The 19539-nt window shown below is 40.6% G+C and overlaps 1 protein-coding gene across 9 annotated transcripts; it reads right to left on the bottom strand.

The window, feature by feature from the left end:
* Positions 1 to 2749: 2749 nt before the first annotated feature.
* Positions 2750 to 16913, bottom strand: tcea3 (transcription elongation factor A (SII), 3). 9 transcript variants are annotated; one of them, XM_012838788.2, is made up of 24 exons: positions 16676 to 16913; positions 15838 to 15900; positions 15640 to 15745; positions 15434 to 15542; positions 14797 to 14895; positions 14389 to 14472; positions 14193 to 14276; positions 11491 to 11601; positions 11065 to 11115; positions 10544 to 10621; positions 10136 to 10213; positions 9121 to 9216; positions 8836 to 8901; positions 7973 to 8032; positions 7661 to 7726; positions 7376 to 7444; positions 7223 to 7285; positions 6876 to 6950; positions 6537 to 6697; positions 5865 to 5921; positions 5463 to 5617; positions 4968 to 5114; positions 4655 to 4726; positions 2750 to 4289 (listed from the first exon to the last, which is right to left on the bottom strand). In XM_012838788.2, the coding sequence occupies exons 1-24, from the start codon at positions 16742 to 16744 to the stop codon at positions 4281 to 4283; spliced, it is 2028 nt and encodes a 675-aa protein (XP_012694242.2). In that variant the 5' UTR covers positions 16745 to 16913; the 3' UTR covers positions 2750 to 4280. The 9 variants fall into 9 exon arrangements, with proteins under 9 accessions (XP_012694242.2, XP_012694240.2, XP_031431823.1 ...); XM_012838786.2 differs by having other exon boundaries at positions 11467 to 11601; XM_031575963.2 differs by lacking the exon at positions 14797 to 14895 and having other exon boundaries at positions 11467 to 11601; positions 16676 to 16912.
* Between the last annotated feature and the right edge of the window lie 2626 nt (positions 16914 to 19539).

Below are 19539 nucleotides of genomic sequence, written 5' to 3' on the forward strand. Positions count from 1 at the left end.
GTCCTTCCTCCAGGACCCCAGGAGCAGTGGGCAGCGTCTGTCTTGGTCAGGGACCGACGAAGAGTGTTATGTTCAAACAAGCAATATTAAATATTGAGATGGCTGGAAATTTACAACAATTAACTACTTAAATATACCATCACATGTTGAATTTAGCCACTGAATGCTGTTTAATTAGGATGGGTAGGATGAACAACATCACGATTGCTTGTAATTATATGATACCTTGCCTGTTTGAACTATCATTTCATCTTCGGTTGCTGCCAAGTATGTTTTGTGCCTGTTGGGTTGCACCTGCATAAATATATGCATACACACACATACACACACACACACACACACACACACACACACACACACACACACACACACACACGTGTGTGTGTGTGTATGTGTGTGTCTGCATGTATATATTATGTAAATGTTGAATAAGTGGAACACTCAAGATAAAACCTCTTTTTTTTAATTAACACGCGTTGACACGGCTAGTAATTTTCCGACCACGCCAGCAGATTATGTTCTTTTGCTACTGCAAATGTGTTGCGAATTTTCGTCTTAAATATAAAATAAATATATGGTCATAATCTGCATGACCATAATCTGGTCATATCTTAACTCAGAGCTCATTGAACTAATCACTTGTCCTGAAACCAAAAACTCAGAGTTTGACAGCTCAGAGTGAGCCGACCCAGTGTCTTTCTGAAACAGGCCCCCAGCAGTCGATCTGGCAGAGAACAAAAGAAAAACACAGGGTTATAAATACACAGACCCTTTTAACAGAAAGACAGATGATAGGAGGAAAACAACAGGGAACAAGAGGGTAATCATTGTTATCAGGTGAGAGGCAGGGACAGGAGCACATGGAAACTGTAAATAAACAAAAGCACATGGCAAAGAGAAAACTAAAAAATTATACGAAGTAAGACAGAAAAGTATAGCATAATACAGTATACCGGGAGTACAGTATAGTATAGCACAGCATTGTATAGTATAGTATAGTAGAAACTGTTTTACCACTCCCATATGATGTAATGATGTACTGTCAATGGTCATTTCTTCATTTTACAAGAAGCCTTACAGATTTGATGTAATAGTTTATATGTTATCTAATAAAAATAAATAAATGGGAGGGTCTATCTGAGGCCACTGCAATAATATAATTTTCCAGGCATATTATAGGACAGAAAATCTGAAGCTAGCATGCATCAGGGGCTAAAAAGATCTGCTTTAAATGCTGCACTTGTATCTCAAGCCTTGATACTTGAAATGCATACATCAGGAATCGCTTCTGTTTTGATTGCACCTTTCAAAGGACAAAACCAGCAGATCAATCCATTGTGTGCATCCTGAACAGGCCCTGCAAACCCTGGACCCTCCCTTGGGTTTGTCTCCATCCACCTCACAGTCTCATTAACAACAGGAGATCTAAATGTCACTTAAAGGTGCAGTCCTCAATTCTAATGGAATTCCCTCAGCTAATTGCTTCTCACAGTGCTTCTCTAGATGTCCGTTTAGTGTATGCGCTCCAAAAAACAGCGTTTGTACACAGTCTTGGCGCTGAAACAAGCATAGAGGTTTGGACTGAGCCATACACTTTTTCAGCCAATCAGAAGCACGTAAGGGAGGGGTTAACGTTGATCAGCTGTTTGAGCTTAAAGATCAACAACCTTTCATCAGAATCATGGACTGTGCTTTAAAAAAAGAATATGCTGAGTGCCAGGGGACCATCTGCAGGATGTGGCCCTTCAGGAGTTGCCTGCTATGAGGGTCACACTCTCCGTAGACATCCCTTCTCTCACCACGTGCTGCATAATCAATTATTGATCCGCCAGACGTATTTCACCCTTTCACCATACAGGTGTGATAGTAAGGCAGCTGGAAGACACTCCAGGCTGCCAGGATTAAGACAAGGAAGCGTTCCAGGGCTACATTCAATAAGGCATCTGAATGCCATCTAGTTTGAGTTATATTTGGCAGGACAGCGCTGGCATGATGGAACACGACTCAGGTGAAACATGAATCCAAAAAATATTCCCAGCATCTCTGTCAGTTTTTTGTAGTAAAAGCACTTCAATCATTTTTTTCACTGATCCTCTCCGGCTTGAAAATAACTGCAGCATTGTGAGTTGATGGTGTTTTTCCATATCAAATCAGTTAATTACAAACACAGCAAAATAAACCTTATAGACAGGAAGATACAAACAACAGCCACATTGATTATCCCAATGTCATTGTCAGGATATTTCTGCTGAAATGTTTCTATTTGGATCAATTCTTTGACAGGCTTTACCACAACAAGCAAATATGGGAAATACTTGAAAGAACTAAAGACTTGGTGACAAGCTTTTTATTTTGCACTCTCAAAATTACACATTGCAAAAACAGCTCAATTTCCCCATCTACTGGTTGAGACATGTATTTAACACCACTTGAGGAAAGACAGAGAAAATTATTTAACTCAATGAGATCCTTTAAATATCAGACAATCTTTAGTGTCAACAAATGTATGTATTAATTATCCATAACATGTCAAATTTGCTCATCTAGTGTGTGTGTGCATGCTTATGTTCCTTAAAAAACTTCAAAGTGTTAAAATAGTTTTGCATGTTATTTTTACTGGAAACAGGGCAAAATAGTTTGTCTAAACAAGGTATTTTCCTACATTGTAATTAATTAATACACCCAAATTTGTGTTGGCTCATTGGAATTCAGTAATACACACAAAATGTATTAAAACATGCAAACACCGTTTGTAGGGTAATCATTTTAATTTGTCATGTGATATATATACAAATGTGTACAATGTTGGTTGTCAGTCCTCTGAATTTAACCTTATGTTTAACACTCCAAAAAATATTCTACTTCGCTGCAAGCCTACTCTATGTTCCCTTCAGACTGGTTCATCTTTAGGTATTTAATAAAGCTGCCAATTACCTACATGTACTGATCTGAACTGTATCCCAAAAAAACAATGTTTCCTCTTAATACTTTTAAATTAAAACTAATGGTATTGTGCATTAGTTCTTATCCAAAACAAGTATGAAATATGTCATATAAAATCAAATTGCAAAGAATCAGCAGAACATGTATGCTACAAACTAATCATAATCAGAACACTATCAACACATGTTAAAAAGGTGTACAAATGTATTTCTATGGATCGATCCCTATAGGATGCTGGCTCTGACTTGCAAGATCTACTGCAAGACCCTACTAAATAAAAAATAAAAAAGGTTGATTAAGCACCAAGTTCTGAGGTCTAAGACATTGCTGGAGAAAACAGCCTGGTCACCATAGTCACCAATTTGCTTAAATTGGTTCTAGAACTTTAGGATGAATTTTTGGAGTTTGATTACTTATGTCTCTATGGCTCAGATGTGCTAGAGGACAACAGCGCTAAGGCCATGGCTTTAAATCCCAGTAAGCCCATACATCCTCATACTTTACAAGGCTCTAAATGGCACTGGATAGAGGTGTTTCCTAAATGTTACATGCAAATGCTTTCTCAAAATTACAGATAACACAAATGCTGTGTACCCTTGACAGGTGACAAAGGGGGGAAATGTTTTGTCTTGATGGAAATTAGATGAGCATATGGGACAAGTTAAACTTAAGCGAAAACTAAATTGCAACCGCTCCTCCTCGCTCGAGATGTAAGGACAACACAGAATCATGACTAGAAAATCTACAGCTCTGTCCACATCCCTGAGTCTACTCTGACCTGCCTTGCCTTATCGTTTGGAATGACAAAGACAGATCTGTACCTTTTCCTTGTTTGTTGATGAAATTAGGAGAATGATGGGTGTAAATATGAAGGTGTTCTTATAAATCATAAGCTGTTTAGATGAATGGGCTCATTTACTATGGTAACCAGAATTAGTTTTTCTTCCATGGGTGGGTGTCCCATCCTTTTTCAACAGTATCTAATTTATTTTGTTTCATATACAGTACTTCAATTATAGGCCACCTGTTTTCACTTGAACTGTTTTTCACTGAACAATTTTCCCCCATATTTGTTTCTCTTTTATCCTCATGACATTTAAAAATACACTCCCAATCAACCCCATTTCAGAACAGATAAATGATCAAACTCTGTCATTTGGAAAGTTACACCAACTTCCCCTGTATGTAAAAATCAAGAATCTCAAAAGGTCATGTACAAATTTCAAGCAGTATGTGAAAAGATTTTTAAAAATAACTGATTTATGTATCCCATGTCTTCTGTAAAAAAAGAGCTGCTTGACTGCTGTGTTCAGTCTTGGAAGATGTCCTGTCAGCCATCAGCAAAACTGAAATGTGCGAGAATAAAATATTTCAACAGTGAGACAATGAAGAGATAACAATGTGGTAATACCACTAGTTTAGAGTAGCAGTTTAGACTAAGAAAACGTCTTATTTGTAGCGTTGTTGTTGTTGTTGTGTTGAGAATATTTATTTTGTTTACTGCAGCATGCTTCAGTATACAGAGACTATAGATGTTATTAGCAAAGAGGAAGGCCTATCTGAAAGGTATTTTTTGATCAACTTTATCTTTTGTGTATTATGTAAGAACTTTACCATGCGCATCAGCTAAACAAACAAAAAAGAGTTTCTATCCAGAGCATCTGTTTGTGTGAGTTTGTGGAGGTGGTTAATGACAGTATGTCTACATTACCTTCCAGCGGTTTCCACACTCATTGCACAGCACAAAGGTGGTCATGGGCTCATCAGCACTGCGGGTCTGAACCTGTGGACAGGCAGAAAGAAAGTTTTATCATAAAGCCTTCCTTTCATTTTTAACCCATCCCATGTGCAAAACAGATAAGCAAGAAGGAGATTGTAAGGGGAGCAAAGGACCTGTGTTTCTGTAATTTTCAAAAGTGCTACGAGGATCAAGCAAGTTGTATGTCTGCAACATTTCATAAGTGGACTTCAGGAGTGCATCCTTTAGGCCTACCAAAGGCTTTTTGGCCTGGAAGGTGCCGTACCTGGTTGTAGCTGCAGTTCCTCTTTTTGCACTTGCCGCACTGGAGCAAGTCGGTGGTGGTGCCCATGGTCTTGGCCAACTGGTGCTCACGGATGGCATCCTGGGTCAGGGTGTGCCTCAGCTGCTTCAGATCGTCACTGGCCATCTCCTAGCGGAAATGAAGAAGACAGCAGTGAGAGCCCTCACAGACAACGATCTGATCTGAACTGCATCATATAGCCAGCTGCTACTTGGGCTTATACACAGTATCTCAATCACAAATAAGTCACTAGAAATTTGATGGTGACCTGATTATAAAGTAAAGGTACAAATCATGTCAAGTGCTTTCAATTATTTAAACTGTGTATTACATCCATTGAGCTGAATGAACTCTAGACTCTGTCATCGTCTTTTGTTACTTCTTGAAGTATCATCTACTGCCGATCCACGTTGTCATCTAATACTCATCTACATGAGCTCATCTAAATGAACTGATCTGGGAACAGCTGTCTGTTACCTCTGCGCTCATGGTGGCGAATCGAATCAGATCGATGGATCCTGCCAGGACGTTCTTGCGCAGGTTGGGATTCTTCGGATCCTTCAGGTTACTGATGCGGCTACGCACCCTGTTCTTATACTTCATATCCGTGACCTTAAGTTCCTTATAGATATGTACGGCTGGAGTTAAGGACCTCTAATGCATCAGCATGGTAATGTTAACACAATCACAGAAGAGTTTATTAATCAAGATGGACTTTATAAGATTTTAGTTCAACAAGCTGATCTGTGACAGAAGAGTTTATTGGTCAAGATGGACGTTTATAAGACTCAAGTTCAAGAGTACAGAGGGGAAAAGCATAAGAGTTAATGTTTATGTGTGTTGTTGTGATCTAGACTCTGGACTCAAGCAGAAGGATATAGTCTTCAATTTCTGCTGCCATGGCATCACAGTTTATTCCATAGTCTTTATAATCATCTGTTTGGGTGAGAGAGAATCACAGCCTTCAGTGTCACTTCAGCAGTATAGTGGGGCAGGTTAGTAACAAATAAGGAGGGGAAGATTATTACTAACTTTAGTATTTAGTTGTAAAAAGAAACTATTAGTAAAATTACATTACATACTCTAACTGAGGTCATTATTATTTCTTATGCATGATAACAAATACATTGAATGTTAATGAGATCCTGGATGTTAATTAGAATGTGTTAACATAAATAACTCTTCAACTCAAAGTAGCTTGCATTGTAATTTACTTGTTATTGGCTTTGGAGAAAAGGTTCTGTCACATGACTAAATGTAAATGCACTAAAATGCTATATATATATACATATCTATATAGGGCTGCCACCAGTCTTAGAGGATAAAGCTACACTTGTGTATTGATAACTGTTAGTGGCAGTGACAACACTGCCCTCGTTGCCATACCGTCTGTACTATCTGTACTTTACCGTCTGTACTATCTGTACTTTACCGTCTGTACTATGTGTGTACTTTACCGTCTGTACTATCTGTACTTTACCGTCTGTACTATCTGTACTTTACCGTCTGTACTATTTGTGTAATTTACCGTCTGTACTATCTATACTTTACCGTCTGTAGCTAAGGCAGCTGTCAGCATCTCGATACACTTGTCCCGGATCGTTTCCCCTGTGAGCAGTCGTGGAGACAGTGGACCCCCTGGGGAATTGAAGTACGGGGACATGGGGCTGGTGGGCGTTGTCGGAGTTTTAGGGGTGTCCAGTTTCCCCTTGCTATTCATCAGAGAGAACAAGTGCAAAATCAATAATTCACATACTCCAGAGTTTGTTTTGTGACCATAATTATGGATCTGAAAATTGATGGTGTTTATTCAAGGAGATAGTTTACGCTGTGCTATAATTTTAATGTTAATTTTAAATGGGTTTAAAGCAAAAGGATGTGTTTCCATACCGCCCATCCAGGCTATCAGTAGAAGCTTTCCTCTGGAGGGGTCCAGGATGAGCCAACTTGGAGCCATGTGACTCTCTACGGTTAAAAGACAGACATGCCGTGATTGACATGTGCAGAGACATTATTTAGGAGACGGCTGTAGTGAACTAACACAGAAATGTTTCACTTCTACATATTATTTTCCAATGCAATTATGAAAAACTTTTAAATAGAATGAAATGAAAATAAATAGATAGATAATGGTATTGCTGTGTTTCAAAACACAAACTTTCAGACAAGGTCATTAATAACTTTACTATTTAATGGTTTAACATTGAACTTTATTATTTATTTAAAGCTGTTCTTGCCTCTCCCCTTTGAGCTTCTTAGCTGGCAGTGAGCTTGCAGACTTCGAGCTGGTAGAGTCTCTCCTGAAGAGAAAGAAAAAAGGCTTTGATAAATTTTTCATGAAGAAACAACACTTATATCCACATAACTGTGCCCAGGGACGCTGTGTTTACCTCTCAGGTTTAGAGTCACTCAGCTGTCGTTTCACATGATGACCTAACTTAGCTTCAGAAGACTCCTTCCTGCACATAAAAGACAAAACATTCGAACTCAAATACCTGTTCACAACTGCTAACACAGAGGTGTGAACAGACTGCATCAGCAAATAGCGTGAATAGGATACATCAGTGAAAATGGGGTGCTTTCATGAGAGCTAAATGTAGTTTTTTTTTTTTTGGGCCCTGATAATGCCGGCCACCAAGCACAAGTTTTCACAAAATGTGTGTTTCCATGCCAACCTTTCTTTCTTTCCATCCAGGCTTGGTCTTTTAGAAGACTGCTGTTTGGAATCTGTTGAGTCTTTCCTGGAAAATTCAGAAGTGCTTTTGCAGAAAACCATCTAGCTGAGAGATGATGTGATTTCCATGCATGATAGTCTATTTGTATTTGACAAGGGTCTTAATAAAAGCAAATAACAGTCTCCAAATTTCAAGGGCAAAAAAGTACTTAATAATTCACTGGCTTCAGCAAATAAGCACAAGTCTGTCATTTGTATGCTGTGGACTAGGCTACAGCCAACTGTTAGTGATCACACCAGAGAGAGGCCCAACCTGTCTTTTCTGATCTCCACTGACGGCTTTTTGGGAGGTTTACTGTCCCCTGAGTCTTTTCTGTGAAGGGAACATAAACTTATCAATTCTGAAGCCTTTCCTAAAACAAACACAAATAGATGGAAACAACCCCAATCACGTGCATCGGGAACGTGCCAGGCTGCTGTACCAGCAACAATGCCACACGCAAAGAGAAAAAGCCACAAGGTGTCAGGACTCCTAAAATTCACTTCACACTGCAATAGCAAATGTTACACTTTGTCTGTTGTAGTATATTAGCAGATTGCAGTTTTTGTCAAAAACCTCAAAGATCTTCCTCGTCTACTCTAAAGGAAGAGCAATAACAATGATGATACCTAGTATTCCTCTGCATGCTGTTTCATTTGGTTATATTTGCCTGATAAAGGGAAGTGCCCTCAACTGGAGAAACACACAAGCCCAGTCCCAATCAGTTGTTATATGGTGCATGACTGGTCATCAAACAACAAATAAAAAATTATATTGTGGAAATATGGCTGCATGTAGAGGTATAAACAATATGCATCAAAGCTGTCTATGTGGCATACTCGTCATTCCTCTATATAAACATATGCATTTATGTATAGGGATGTATGTAGACACAGCAGAATGGATTCACTCCCTCCACAGATGATTTGGTTACTGAAGCGGATCTAAGAGAGGACCTGAAACTACTGGTGCACATCAGTTTGCAGTTAAAAACACTAAAATCAAATGCTGTCACTCAAAAACAAAACACACGCACACAAAGGAAAGACCTGATGCACACACACATCCTGTGACAGATCCGCCATGCAAAATCAAGTTCTTGCAAAAGTAGCCTGCAAATGCATTCACGGCCCCACCTCTCTTTCTTCGAGTGCCCAGACGACTGTTTCTGTGTATTATGCTTGGAGTCTGTTGAGTCCTTTCTAAAATAGTCAATAGGGAAGAGAAGTAGCTGTTGAAAATATGATGCAAGTCTAAAGAGTGTAAAGATAATGCCAAAGGGAAGTCTTCTGTATAAAAAGCCATGCAATGCAGTCAATGTTAAGACTCTCAAGTGTGAAGACAGCCTATAATATAGACTGCCTATAGCTCCAGTTTAGAGCCATGATTACAACACCACAAGACACCACCCTAGACCCGACCTGTCCTTCTTAATTTCCTCCACTGGGTGCTTCATAGCTGGGGGGTGAAGACGAAGAGGAAGATGAGGAAGAGGAGTGTGTGGGTCGGGTTCTTTTCTGAACACAAAAACGATAAAGAAAGAAGCACATTTTTTCCCACTCATGCAGCAACGCCACACAGAAAAAGGCAGTGAAAAAGGAATCAGTAAAATAAAAGATTGGTGCCAAGAAGGTGAAAATCTCTCCACTTATGGTGCGCACAAAACAGGAATGACTAAAGTTGCAAATGCACAAGGATACACACTAATGGAATTAGAAGAGGTCAACCTCCTTTCCTACCACTCCGCTGCAGGCTCTGATGGGTATTTGACTGATTCGACATATACTGACAGAACGTCTCAAATCTGCCCAACTTTTCTCATCGATTTAGCAAACATATTTAAAGCTGCATTTCCACGATTCTAATCCAATACACCTTTTTGTCAAATTCGGGTCCTCACTGTCTTCTAGCTGTCCGTTCAGTGTTTGCGCTCAGAAAAACATGTACAGTTCATGCACAGACCTGGCTCTGACCGAGTCATAAACAAATCCAGCCAATCCACCTGTTGCTTCAGTCAAACTGCAGACATTGCTTTTAACCAAAGCAACTTACAGTACGCAAGTATCGATACATTTCAAGCAGTACACCTTGAGCACCAATTTAAAAACCCAACCCATGACAAGCACTGGTGTTGTTAGCACCTTGCTTGCCTTGCAGGTAAATAGACTGCATTTATATAGCGCTTTACAGATGAATGCATCTTTTTTACATCTACCCATTCACACACCGATGGCAGAGGCTATCTAAGGTGCCAACCTGCACAACTTGAGCGGTTAGGGGTTCAGTCAAGGAGCTCAAAGAGGAGTCGGGATCAAACTAGTCCAGAACTAGCAATCCCCGATTGCTAAAACGACTCCTCTACCTCCTGAACCACTATCACCCCACAATGCAATGGACACACGTTTGGTCAGACAGACAATGCCTCTGTGACCTGACCTCTCTTTCTTCAACGGAGGAGGATGACGGTGGAGGGGTAAGGGTGCCAGGGGTGCGTTGGGGTCCGGAGGTTCTTTTCTGAACAAACAAGAATGAAAATGGAAAAAAAAAATGTACTAAATAATTCCATGTACTAAATAAAATAAACAGGGTAAAATGATTGTTCTTGTTGTTACATTTGGCCAAATGTGACATCGCAAATAAACAGCTAAAAAAGAGGGTTGCATTCTATTTGACAGTTCCGCCATCTAGTGTTCTACGATCTTCACAGTACCAAGTACTTGTTTACCAAGTACACTACCAAGACTGCAGTAATGTACTGAGATTGAACCCCGAATCTGTGCATCCTCTCGTGAACTAACTCTGCTGTGTCAGACGAGCCACACATAAACATTACTGAGTCCTGACCTGTCCTTCTTCACTGGTGGGGGGTGGAGATGGAAGGGGAGAGGGGCGAAAGGTGCATTGGGATCCGGTGGTTCTTTTCTAAAACAGAGACAAACATTCTACAACTCAGGGAACAGAACATAAGGCAGATCATGCAATGATAGAAATGACAGAAAGAGTCTAGTGAAATCAGTTAATCAGATGAAATGGTAAAAAATCCCAGGATCGGGAAGGCCAAACTCTAACTTCTTGTGTTTGAAACACAGCAATGCTGGGCAAAAATGAAAAAAAGGATCTATGTACAACAACAGCTAGTGCAATACTGGTGCACATGGTCAGCGGACACAGTTATGTCCTCATCCTTATCTATTTCCCTTTTTGACAGAGCTCCTGTTACTTAAGATAGACTGCTAGACCAAGACTTGACAAACGTTGTGTGGGGACTAACAGACATGTTGATATTAAAGGTGTAACTTTGGACATGATTTTTCTCACTCCTCAGTGTGAACACACACACGTACAGGAGCATGCAATGGCCTAACCTTTCCTTCTTCATCTCAGCTGCAGGGCGCCTGAATGACGCCGGAGAATGACTAGGAAGAGAGGAAGGGGGAGGAGAGATAGCAGTGTTTGAGTCTGGTTCTTTTCTCTTATGGCAAATACAACAAGCACATAAACTATCACACCACTGATAGACAGATAGGTATAACCCGAAAGATAAAGAGGTACAACACTGGCACAAGCAAACTCAGTGAAGCTAATCAGAGTTAATCAAGCAGACACCCTGTTTCCTTCAGAGACTACCAGTGCAAGGGATTCTCCAGTAGCAGCTGATGACCTCCCAACATCACAATCTCCACATAGTGTAGAAGATTAATCAGTAAGTCATTTCTGAGCAAGGACTCTAGCATACAATCATGCCTATGAGATCACAAGGCCCATACATGGACACAGTCTGTCTGTCTGACCTCTCCTTCTTCACTTCCACAGATGGACGCCGGGCAGGAGGAAGATGGGGGGAATGAGCAGGAGGAGGAGGAGGGTGAGGCTTTGGCTCTTGGCCTTTTCCATTGACATGTCTGACCATCAACACATAAATGAATGAATAAGTGAACACATGAGCGAATGAATGAATGAATGAGTAAAACAAAATATATAGCTATACAGACAGATCGATAAATAGACAGACAGACAGACAGACAGACAGACAGACAGACAGACAGATAGATAGATAGATAGATAGATAGATAGATAGATAGATAGATAGATAGATAGATAGATAGATAGATAGATCTGTTATAGAATGTATACCTTGTTTCTAGGGATGCACCGATACCGATACCAGTATCGGGCCGATACTTCGTTAAAATACTCGTACTCGTTTTTGAATTGCCCATACCAAGCACCGATACCACTCAACAGTATTTCACTGCATAAAACTGGTTACGCTATGCGGACACAAAATGTGATTTGTTGTCCTACCACTCTCTGCCGGACTAGTAAGTAGCTTATTTGCCATCTTGTTTTGTCTTGTGTTGCACTTGCTTGATGTTTGACCGTGTTAGGAAAGTTTGTCATAGTGTCAAAGTATTTCAGTATACAGGCTTCGCTAAATTTAGCCGCTAGCATCTCGTTAGCGATTAGCAATTCTGTTGTGCTGGCTTAACGGCGATTTGGGCTCATTTAAAGATAAATGACGGCGACAGGAGTAAGGCACAGTGTAAGATCTGCACTGCTACGGTGTCGAGGGGCGGAAAGGAAAGTACTTTGTTTAACACAAGCAATTTGATTAAACATCTGAAGACGCACCATAGTGCTAAGTACACAGAGTTCACTGATGCTAGTGGCGCAAGACTAGCCTGGATACCAGACCGAACTTAGCCCCGCCCACACATTTTTTGGTTGGGAAGTTCGGTCTGGCATTACTCCATTGAGGAGAAATTATCTGCGGTACAGACATTGCCGTACCAATCAAATTGTCAAGGCGGGCTTTATACGATGATGGACAGATGATCAACCGTAACGTAATCAACCACGTCACCAAAGAGCTTTTGGGGTGAATTCGTTTTCAACAAACATGGCTGCCTTTGGAGAGCTGAAATGTGGTGATTCGAGTCTGTTTTAGAAGACATTGGGCCTCATTCTCGAACGCAGTTAAGAAGAATTTAAGAGGAATTGGATTTAGGACAACATTTGGCATTCATGAAAGTTTTCTCATCTGGGATTTGCTCTGAACTTCAGAAGACTTTCCGAACTCGAAATAGCAGTCGTAACTCGGCCAGAGTTTTCTCAAATGCGATTCCTTAAAAAACCACAAGATGGCCCCAATCGCATTTAAGAAAACTCTCCGTGTTAATGAATTTGTGAGAAATCGTTGGTGATTGCGTTCACATCAACTCTACAGATCCTCGGATTAAAGTATCATTAACAATTACGTTTCACATGTAGGCCTATAGTCATGATTCTACGAGGCACCGTGATGTCATAAAATAAATAAAAGCACTACACCGGAATGCTGCGCTCGTCTAGTGAGCGTCGTATGTATGCAAATTCAGGAGCACGAGAACGCGCTTTCAATTTAAGAAAACTCTTCCGGGGGAGCACAGCCCAGAAAACTTCTGCTGCGTAGGACCACATTTTCAAGCGTGCATGAATTTGGCGGATGTCTTTTGCTTACGTTGTTTTTCCGAAGCCCGTAAGAAACATTTCAGAAGAAACTTCAGAAAATGTTCGAGAATGAGGGCCATTGGCAGCACATTCATTTTGAAAGAGGAACAGAGAAACGCGATCAAGGCATTTGTCGATCGAAAATATGTTTTTGCCGTCCTTCCTACGGGATCCGGTAAAAGTTTAATGGATCAGCTGGCCCCATGGTCTACGTTATGGTCATACTACGTTGCTCTGATTGGTTCTGGATGTATCCAATTGAGCGAAGAGGCATTTTTTTTCCTGGTTCGGTTGAAACACGCCCCATAATCACAGCCCATTGGAGCGGTATCAGACTCATATTCTGACTAGAATTATGAGTATGACATCGTCAGGCTAGCGCAAGACCGAAGCGACCAATCTTAACTGACGTCTTGCAAAAGAAAAAAACGCGCACGCACACACAGAGAGAGAGAGAGGTAGAGAGAAAGACTTATAGTGCCACATAGGTTAAGTAATTTTTTTGTGTACTTGAGCAGGAGACTCTTTTGATCCTTTTGTAACTGAAATGTGCTCTTGTGCTAATCCAGTAATAGTTCTGTTAACTTTTTGTTAAGCAGACTGTGTTGTTAACTATAGAGCAAATTGAATTGCCTTTATCTGGTTATATTTGCATTTTGTCTAATGTGATGATTTATTTGTTAAAACCAGAAAGCTCTGTTTATTTTTGGCTTGGGATAGCCTTCTGTAAATTTTGTACAATAGGCTTGACATAATCTGCAGAGGATAAAATAAAATCTGCCTCCAAATGAATTGCACTTTCATGGAGACCAAATCTAAGAATTATCGGTACTCGGTATCGGTAAGTACACAAATAAAAATACTCGTACTCGTATCGGTTTGTAAAAAAGTGGTATCGGTGCATCACTAGTTTCTGTTGAAATGTATGACATATCCAACTGATAATTACTTTAATAAACATGCACACATAGGCAGTTCCACTGACAAGTGTATATGGTCTGACCTGTCCTTCTTAATATCTACAGACGCTCTCCTTGGAGGGTGCAGATGATTTGGTGTAATGGATGTGGTCTCAGTCAGATTTTTCCTGAGCAAGAAATGTTAAGTATACACCTTTGAAATCAGAGCATACAAGCAGTTCTCAATCATTTTTCCCATCATCCCCTACAGCCACACCAAACCATGCATGTTCCCCTGACCTTTCTCTCCTGGCCTCTACACACGGCCGTCTTGGAATATGAATGGGAGGTGGCGGTGGAAACAGTTCATCCATGAGTGTTTTGCTGAACGGAAGATAGGATGAAATTATATCCAGGTTTCAACAGCAGGAATATCACTCCATGCCATTACATGCTGCAGGCCTGTAAGTGTCCAAGGCTTTTCACTTCATCAGACTGCATGCTAGGCACAAGCCATCACAAACCAGCCAATCCATGCAGCAATAAAATATGATAGCTAGTAACCACGGTTTATGTTAGCCAAATACCATTGCTGTCCATCTCATGCCAATTTGTCTGATGTCATCTCCAACAAGGCATCACAGTCTGCATGCTACACTGCAGTAACACACACACACACATACACACACACATTGCATCCATTCTGACCTCTCTCTCATCATCTCTAGACGTCTGTTTTGGGGTGGAGGAGGACGTGAGGAGGAGTTAGCGGTGGAGTTGAGAGCGCCATTTTTCAACACGTTCTTTCTGCACAAAGGAGACACATCCCTGAGTGCTCCTGCAGCCAGCTATGAGCCGTCACATCATCAGAGCAGTCGGCCCACTGGCGACTCTCACCTTTCTGCTACCCTTTTGTGCGCCTCTGAAGGTCGCGCTTTGCTATCGTCACCTGGCACTCGTTTTGGTTTTTGCAGCTCATCCTCTTGTTTCTCCTTCTTGTGTCTGTCAGTGTGTTTTTTGAGCAAGTCTAAATCTGGCTTCAAGTCTGCGACTGGGCTCCTCTGGCTAGCCATGAGACAGACAGGTTTTTTTGTGTCTACACACATGAATGCATTACCTTCCCAAACAGTCAGTGTTGACTTTGATCTAGTCTTAGTGCACCTCAGTAAATGCAGGAAATGTAGCGTCAGTGTGCTTCTGTCACATGACATAGTCTACCGCCAAATTTCTTTCACTTTCACTTCAGCTATCAGTCAGTCATCTTCTGGCTGTGTCTGTCGAGGCCAAAGATCAGTTTTTGGGTGGGGTATGGGGTATGTTTGTAGGTCTATGTTGCAGAACCTACCTGGGCTCATCCTCTGATGCGGTCCTCTTGAGGCTCCCTGGTGGTTTGCCGGCCTCTGTTCCATTTTTTATTTCATCTGACTTTTCGGCCTTTTCATTCTGAGCAGATTCTAAAACGGTTCAGAATCTAGGTATTAATCCCGAAAAGAAATAATGCTGGGACCAAGAAATAACGTTTCTGTCTATAATTACTTTGCAAGGCCTTACCTAGAAGCCTTTTCCAGTTCTTAATGAGGATCTTTGAAAGTGCAACAACTTCCTCATCAGTACATTGCTTCCTGATTCCATTCACAGACATGCCAATCCGTGTGTCCTTGACAGAAAAACAGAAACTAATGCTTAATATGGTTGTTAAATATAGTTGAGTGTTGTAGTAAAACGTAGTCTGTGCAACGCCTTCTGTACCTGCAAAAGTTTTAGGGTCATGTTGAAGCTCTGCAGTTCTTTCAGCAGGTCCAAGGCTCCGTCCTGTTTAGAGAAAAATACATTTTAGCACCCCGTCCAGAAAAGGATCCATTCTGTCCGATAGTCAACCTTTTAATAATGGACACCAAGATTATAACAATAACAATAACAATCGCGTTTCACAGCGATATTTCGGATCTATCCACTTCCCGCCACACCGTAGTTTAGCCTACAGATGGTCTCTTAGAGGTATTTAACGTAATTGTTATAATCGTATGAAGTAATTAGCAGGTTAATGGCGATCCTCATATACTTAAACTGTAACTGCAGTAGCTCGTAAAGCGCGTCTTATGGGGCTTCATTGAGTCAAATCTGCATGAAAACAGCTTTGGCTTTGGTTGACAGCTGGCATGTTGACAGTAGTACCCCAAGCACCGCCCACACGACCTTGTGCCAGATAAAGCCAGACAATATATATATGCGTATATAACAAGTTTCAAACATAGGAAGATTAATGTCAGATTTCGTATTGACTTCCAAAACCAGAAGCGCTGTGAGGGCGCTAAGCCAAATCTAAACAATCCTCTGCCGAACACCTGTTGAGCATTTGAGCCTCGCACTACCGCGCACAGCAACCCAGTTTTACTTCAACAACATTTGACAGATCAATGCTCGTCACAGTTGCATTTGCTAAACCTCAAACACACTGCAATTATTCGCAACAGTTTGCAGAACGATACTAGCAATCGCTAAATGTCACGAAAACAACAAACACTCGGTCTACACAGGAGACTACTAAGTGTGCGTAACAACATGCGCTCCCAAATAAACTTCTCACCGTGTTATTTCTAGACACCATCTTGTCCAGTTTTTTAGCAATCCGAACTAGGTCCTCCTCTCGAGTCATAATTGTATGGCATGTATTAGGCGTTATAATGGAAAATGTGTGTATGAATTAATGTCACTCCAATTAACCAACATCAAAATAAGAAAAAAAAAATCACGAAATACACGAAGTTTTGATCCCACGCTGATACTGTTCAGTACGTCGAGCCAGGGGGCGGGGCCTCGGCAGCGACACGCTAAATAAGAGGACGGTCAGATCTCTTCAACCACCTGGTCAAAATACCCATGGCAGAGTAGCTGCCACATGACTGCACCTAAATATAGGCTAGATTTTATCAAGGGCCTATTTAGAGCTTTATGCTAGGCTACATTATGAGTACTTAAACATTTTTGTGATTTTTCTGTGCTACTGACCTGTGTGTGAAGTGGAATCTAAGCACACAGATATTTTGCTAGTGTGGTCCGGTATGTAGCCTACGTTATTCTGTGCATGAAATAGTATACTATAAGGCTATTGTGTGTCTGTTCTTAAATGCGCAGAACGGAGGATTTAAGGTGATCGATAACCAGAAATGGAATATAGCATTCATAATTATGTTTGCATTAGTGTATAATCATCTGTAACTACAAATCGTTGTGTTTTCGTAGCTTTGAATGAGCACTTCGTATCTACATAGGGGGCGGGTCCTCTGGAGTCCGCCATGTTGCACCCCCAAGTTTCTATTGTGTACACTTATTATGCTTTACATCTGTGTATCAAGGTCAAAAGTTCATACACAGCATTCATTTCCGCTAACAAAAAAATTGGGTAACACTTTATTTGAAGAAGTGGGGATAAGACTTTCAAGACACCCTCATGGCCATGAAAATAACATTTGACAGGTTAATGTTAATACATAAAGATAAATAGTTGCTTTATGTTTGATTAGTAGACCTGCCATGGCATAGAATATGTTATGTTGTCTTGGTTAATGTAAAGTTGTCATCACAAAGACATTACAAACAATGTCAACAATGTCAACAGAATGACGCCTAATGACAACAGTCATAAACATTCATAAAGATTCCTTCTTGTTCATGACAAGATGTCAGTCTTATGCACACTCCTTCAAATAAAGTGTTACCAAAAAATTGTTCTCTCTGTATGACTAAAGCCATTTTGTTGTGCTTGCAGGTCTAAATTTTGATATGACTCGGATCAATGATTAACGCAATGAGTTTACCAGTAGGCTATGCATGTGCATTGAGTGCATCTAGTATGTTTTTTGGCATTCCATTGTATTTAGCTTTTTCTGGAAAAATAAATGTATGAACGATGTTTGAAAATAATGACCTATGTCGCAGCAGTAAGAATTGAGACACACTGAACCAACACGGATATTGGAGAAATATTAGACCTACAAAAAAGTGTGTTGACTTTTTGTCTCTTGGTGCCATGTCTTATAAATACAAAGCTTGTAAATATACAGTGCCTTGCATAAGTATTCACCCCCTTGGATGTTTTACCCTTTTATTGCTTTTATAGCAGGCCGTCCATGGTCAGGATAAGTTTTTTTTTTTTTTTTTTTTTTTGACAAAAATAAATCACAAAAAAGCCCTCTTTAATGTCAAAGTGAAAACAGATTTCTACACAGTAATGTCAATTAAACAAAAATATGTAATGAAAAATAAGTGATTGCATAAGTATTCACCCCCTTTAAAGTGACTGACCTAATTCAACAGAGGTCCAGCCAATTGGTGCTAGTAGTCTCACATTTAGTGAAATGGGGATCAGTGTGCAGTGAATGTGTCTCAAGTGATTGTAGTATAACAACACCTGTGTCTGGAAGGTCCATTCACTGGTCTGTATTCAGTAATCAGTATTCCTGGCTACCGTTACACCATGAAGACAAAAGAACACTCCGAGCAACTCAGAGAAAAGGTTATTGAAAAGTATAAGTCAGGGGAAGGATACAAAAAAATGTCCAAGGCACTAAACATCCCCTGGAATTCTGTTAAATCCATCATCAAGAAATGGAAGGAATATGGCACATGTGTAAATCTGCCTAGAGCAGGCCGTCCTCACAAACTGATTGAACGTGCAAGAAGGAGACTAGTGAGAGAGGCCACCAAGACACCTATGACTACTCTGAAGGAGTTACAAGCTTCGGCAGCTGAGATGGGAGAGACTCTGCATACAACAACTGTTGCCTGGGTTCTTCACCAATCAAAGCTTTATGGAAGAGAGCCACTGTTGAAAAAAAGCTCCACTTTGGTCTCATTAGACCACAGAACCCTCTTCCACTTGACCATGGAGTCTCCCACATGCCTTTTGGCGAACTCTAGTCGATATTTGATATGAGTTTTTTTCAACAGTGGCTCTCTTCCATAAAGCTTTGATTGGTGAAGAACCCGGGCAACAGTTGGAATCCTATTCTGTTAATACTCATTCAACTCCCTCTATCTTGATTAAATTAAGGCGGTCTCTTTCTCCCAACTTTTGCGTTTTTGTCTTTTATGGGAAGAAATTACACCTCAATGTAGCCTATGATAATAATAGGCCTTCCACAACACCTCTGTTCCAGAACACCTCTGCCCTGAGAGAAAAAACACACATTTGAAGTACACTGCAAGCAATACAAAGTAAAGTGACCTCTTGGTTTTAATTCACATGTCAGATTTCACGTGAGTAAAATCAAATTAGCTCAATTTAGCATTGACCACATGTAGCATTGACCACATGTTGTTTGTAGCACGCGGGACACACGGCGTGTTGCTCCTTGGTGCATGTCGACGTTTTCCAAAATGTTTGCAATTCCATATTTGACCCTTAGCAGGTGCAAGTTATTGCTTTTTTGTGCGCTAGGATGTAGCCTA

This window comes from Clupea harengus, chromosome 11 (genome assembly GCF_900700415.2).
Source record: "Clupea harengus chromosome 11, Ch_v2.0.2, whole genome shotgun sequence".
NCBI lineage: Eukaryota > Metazoa > Chordata > Actinopteri > Clupeiformes > Clupeidae > Clupea > Clupea harengus.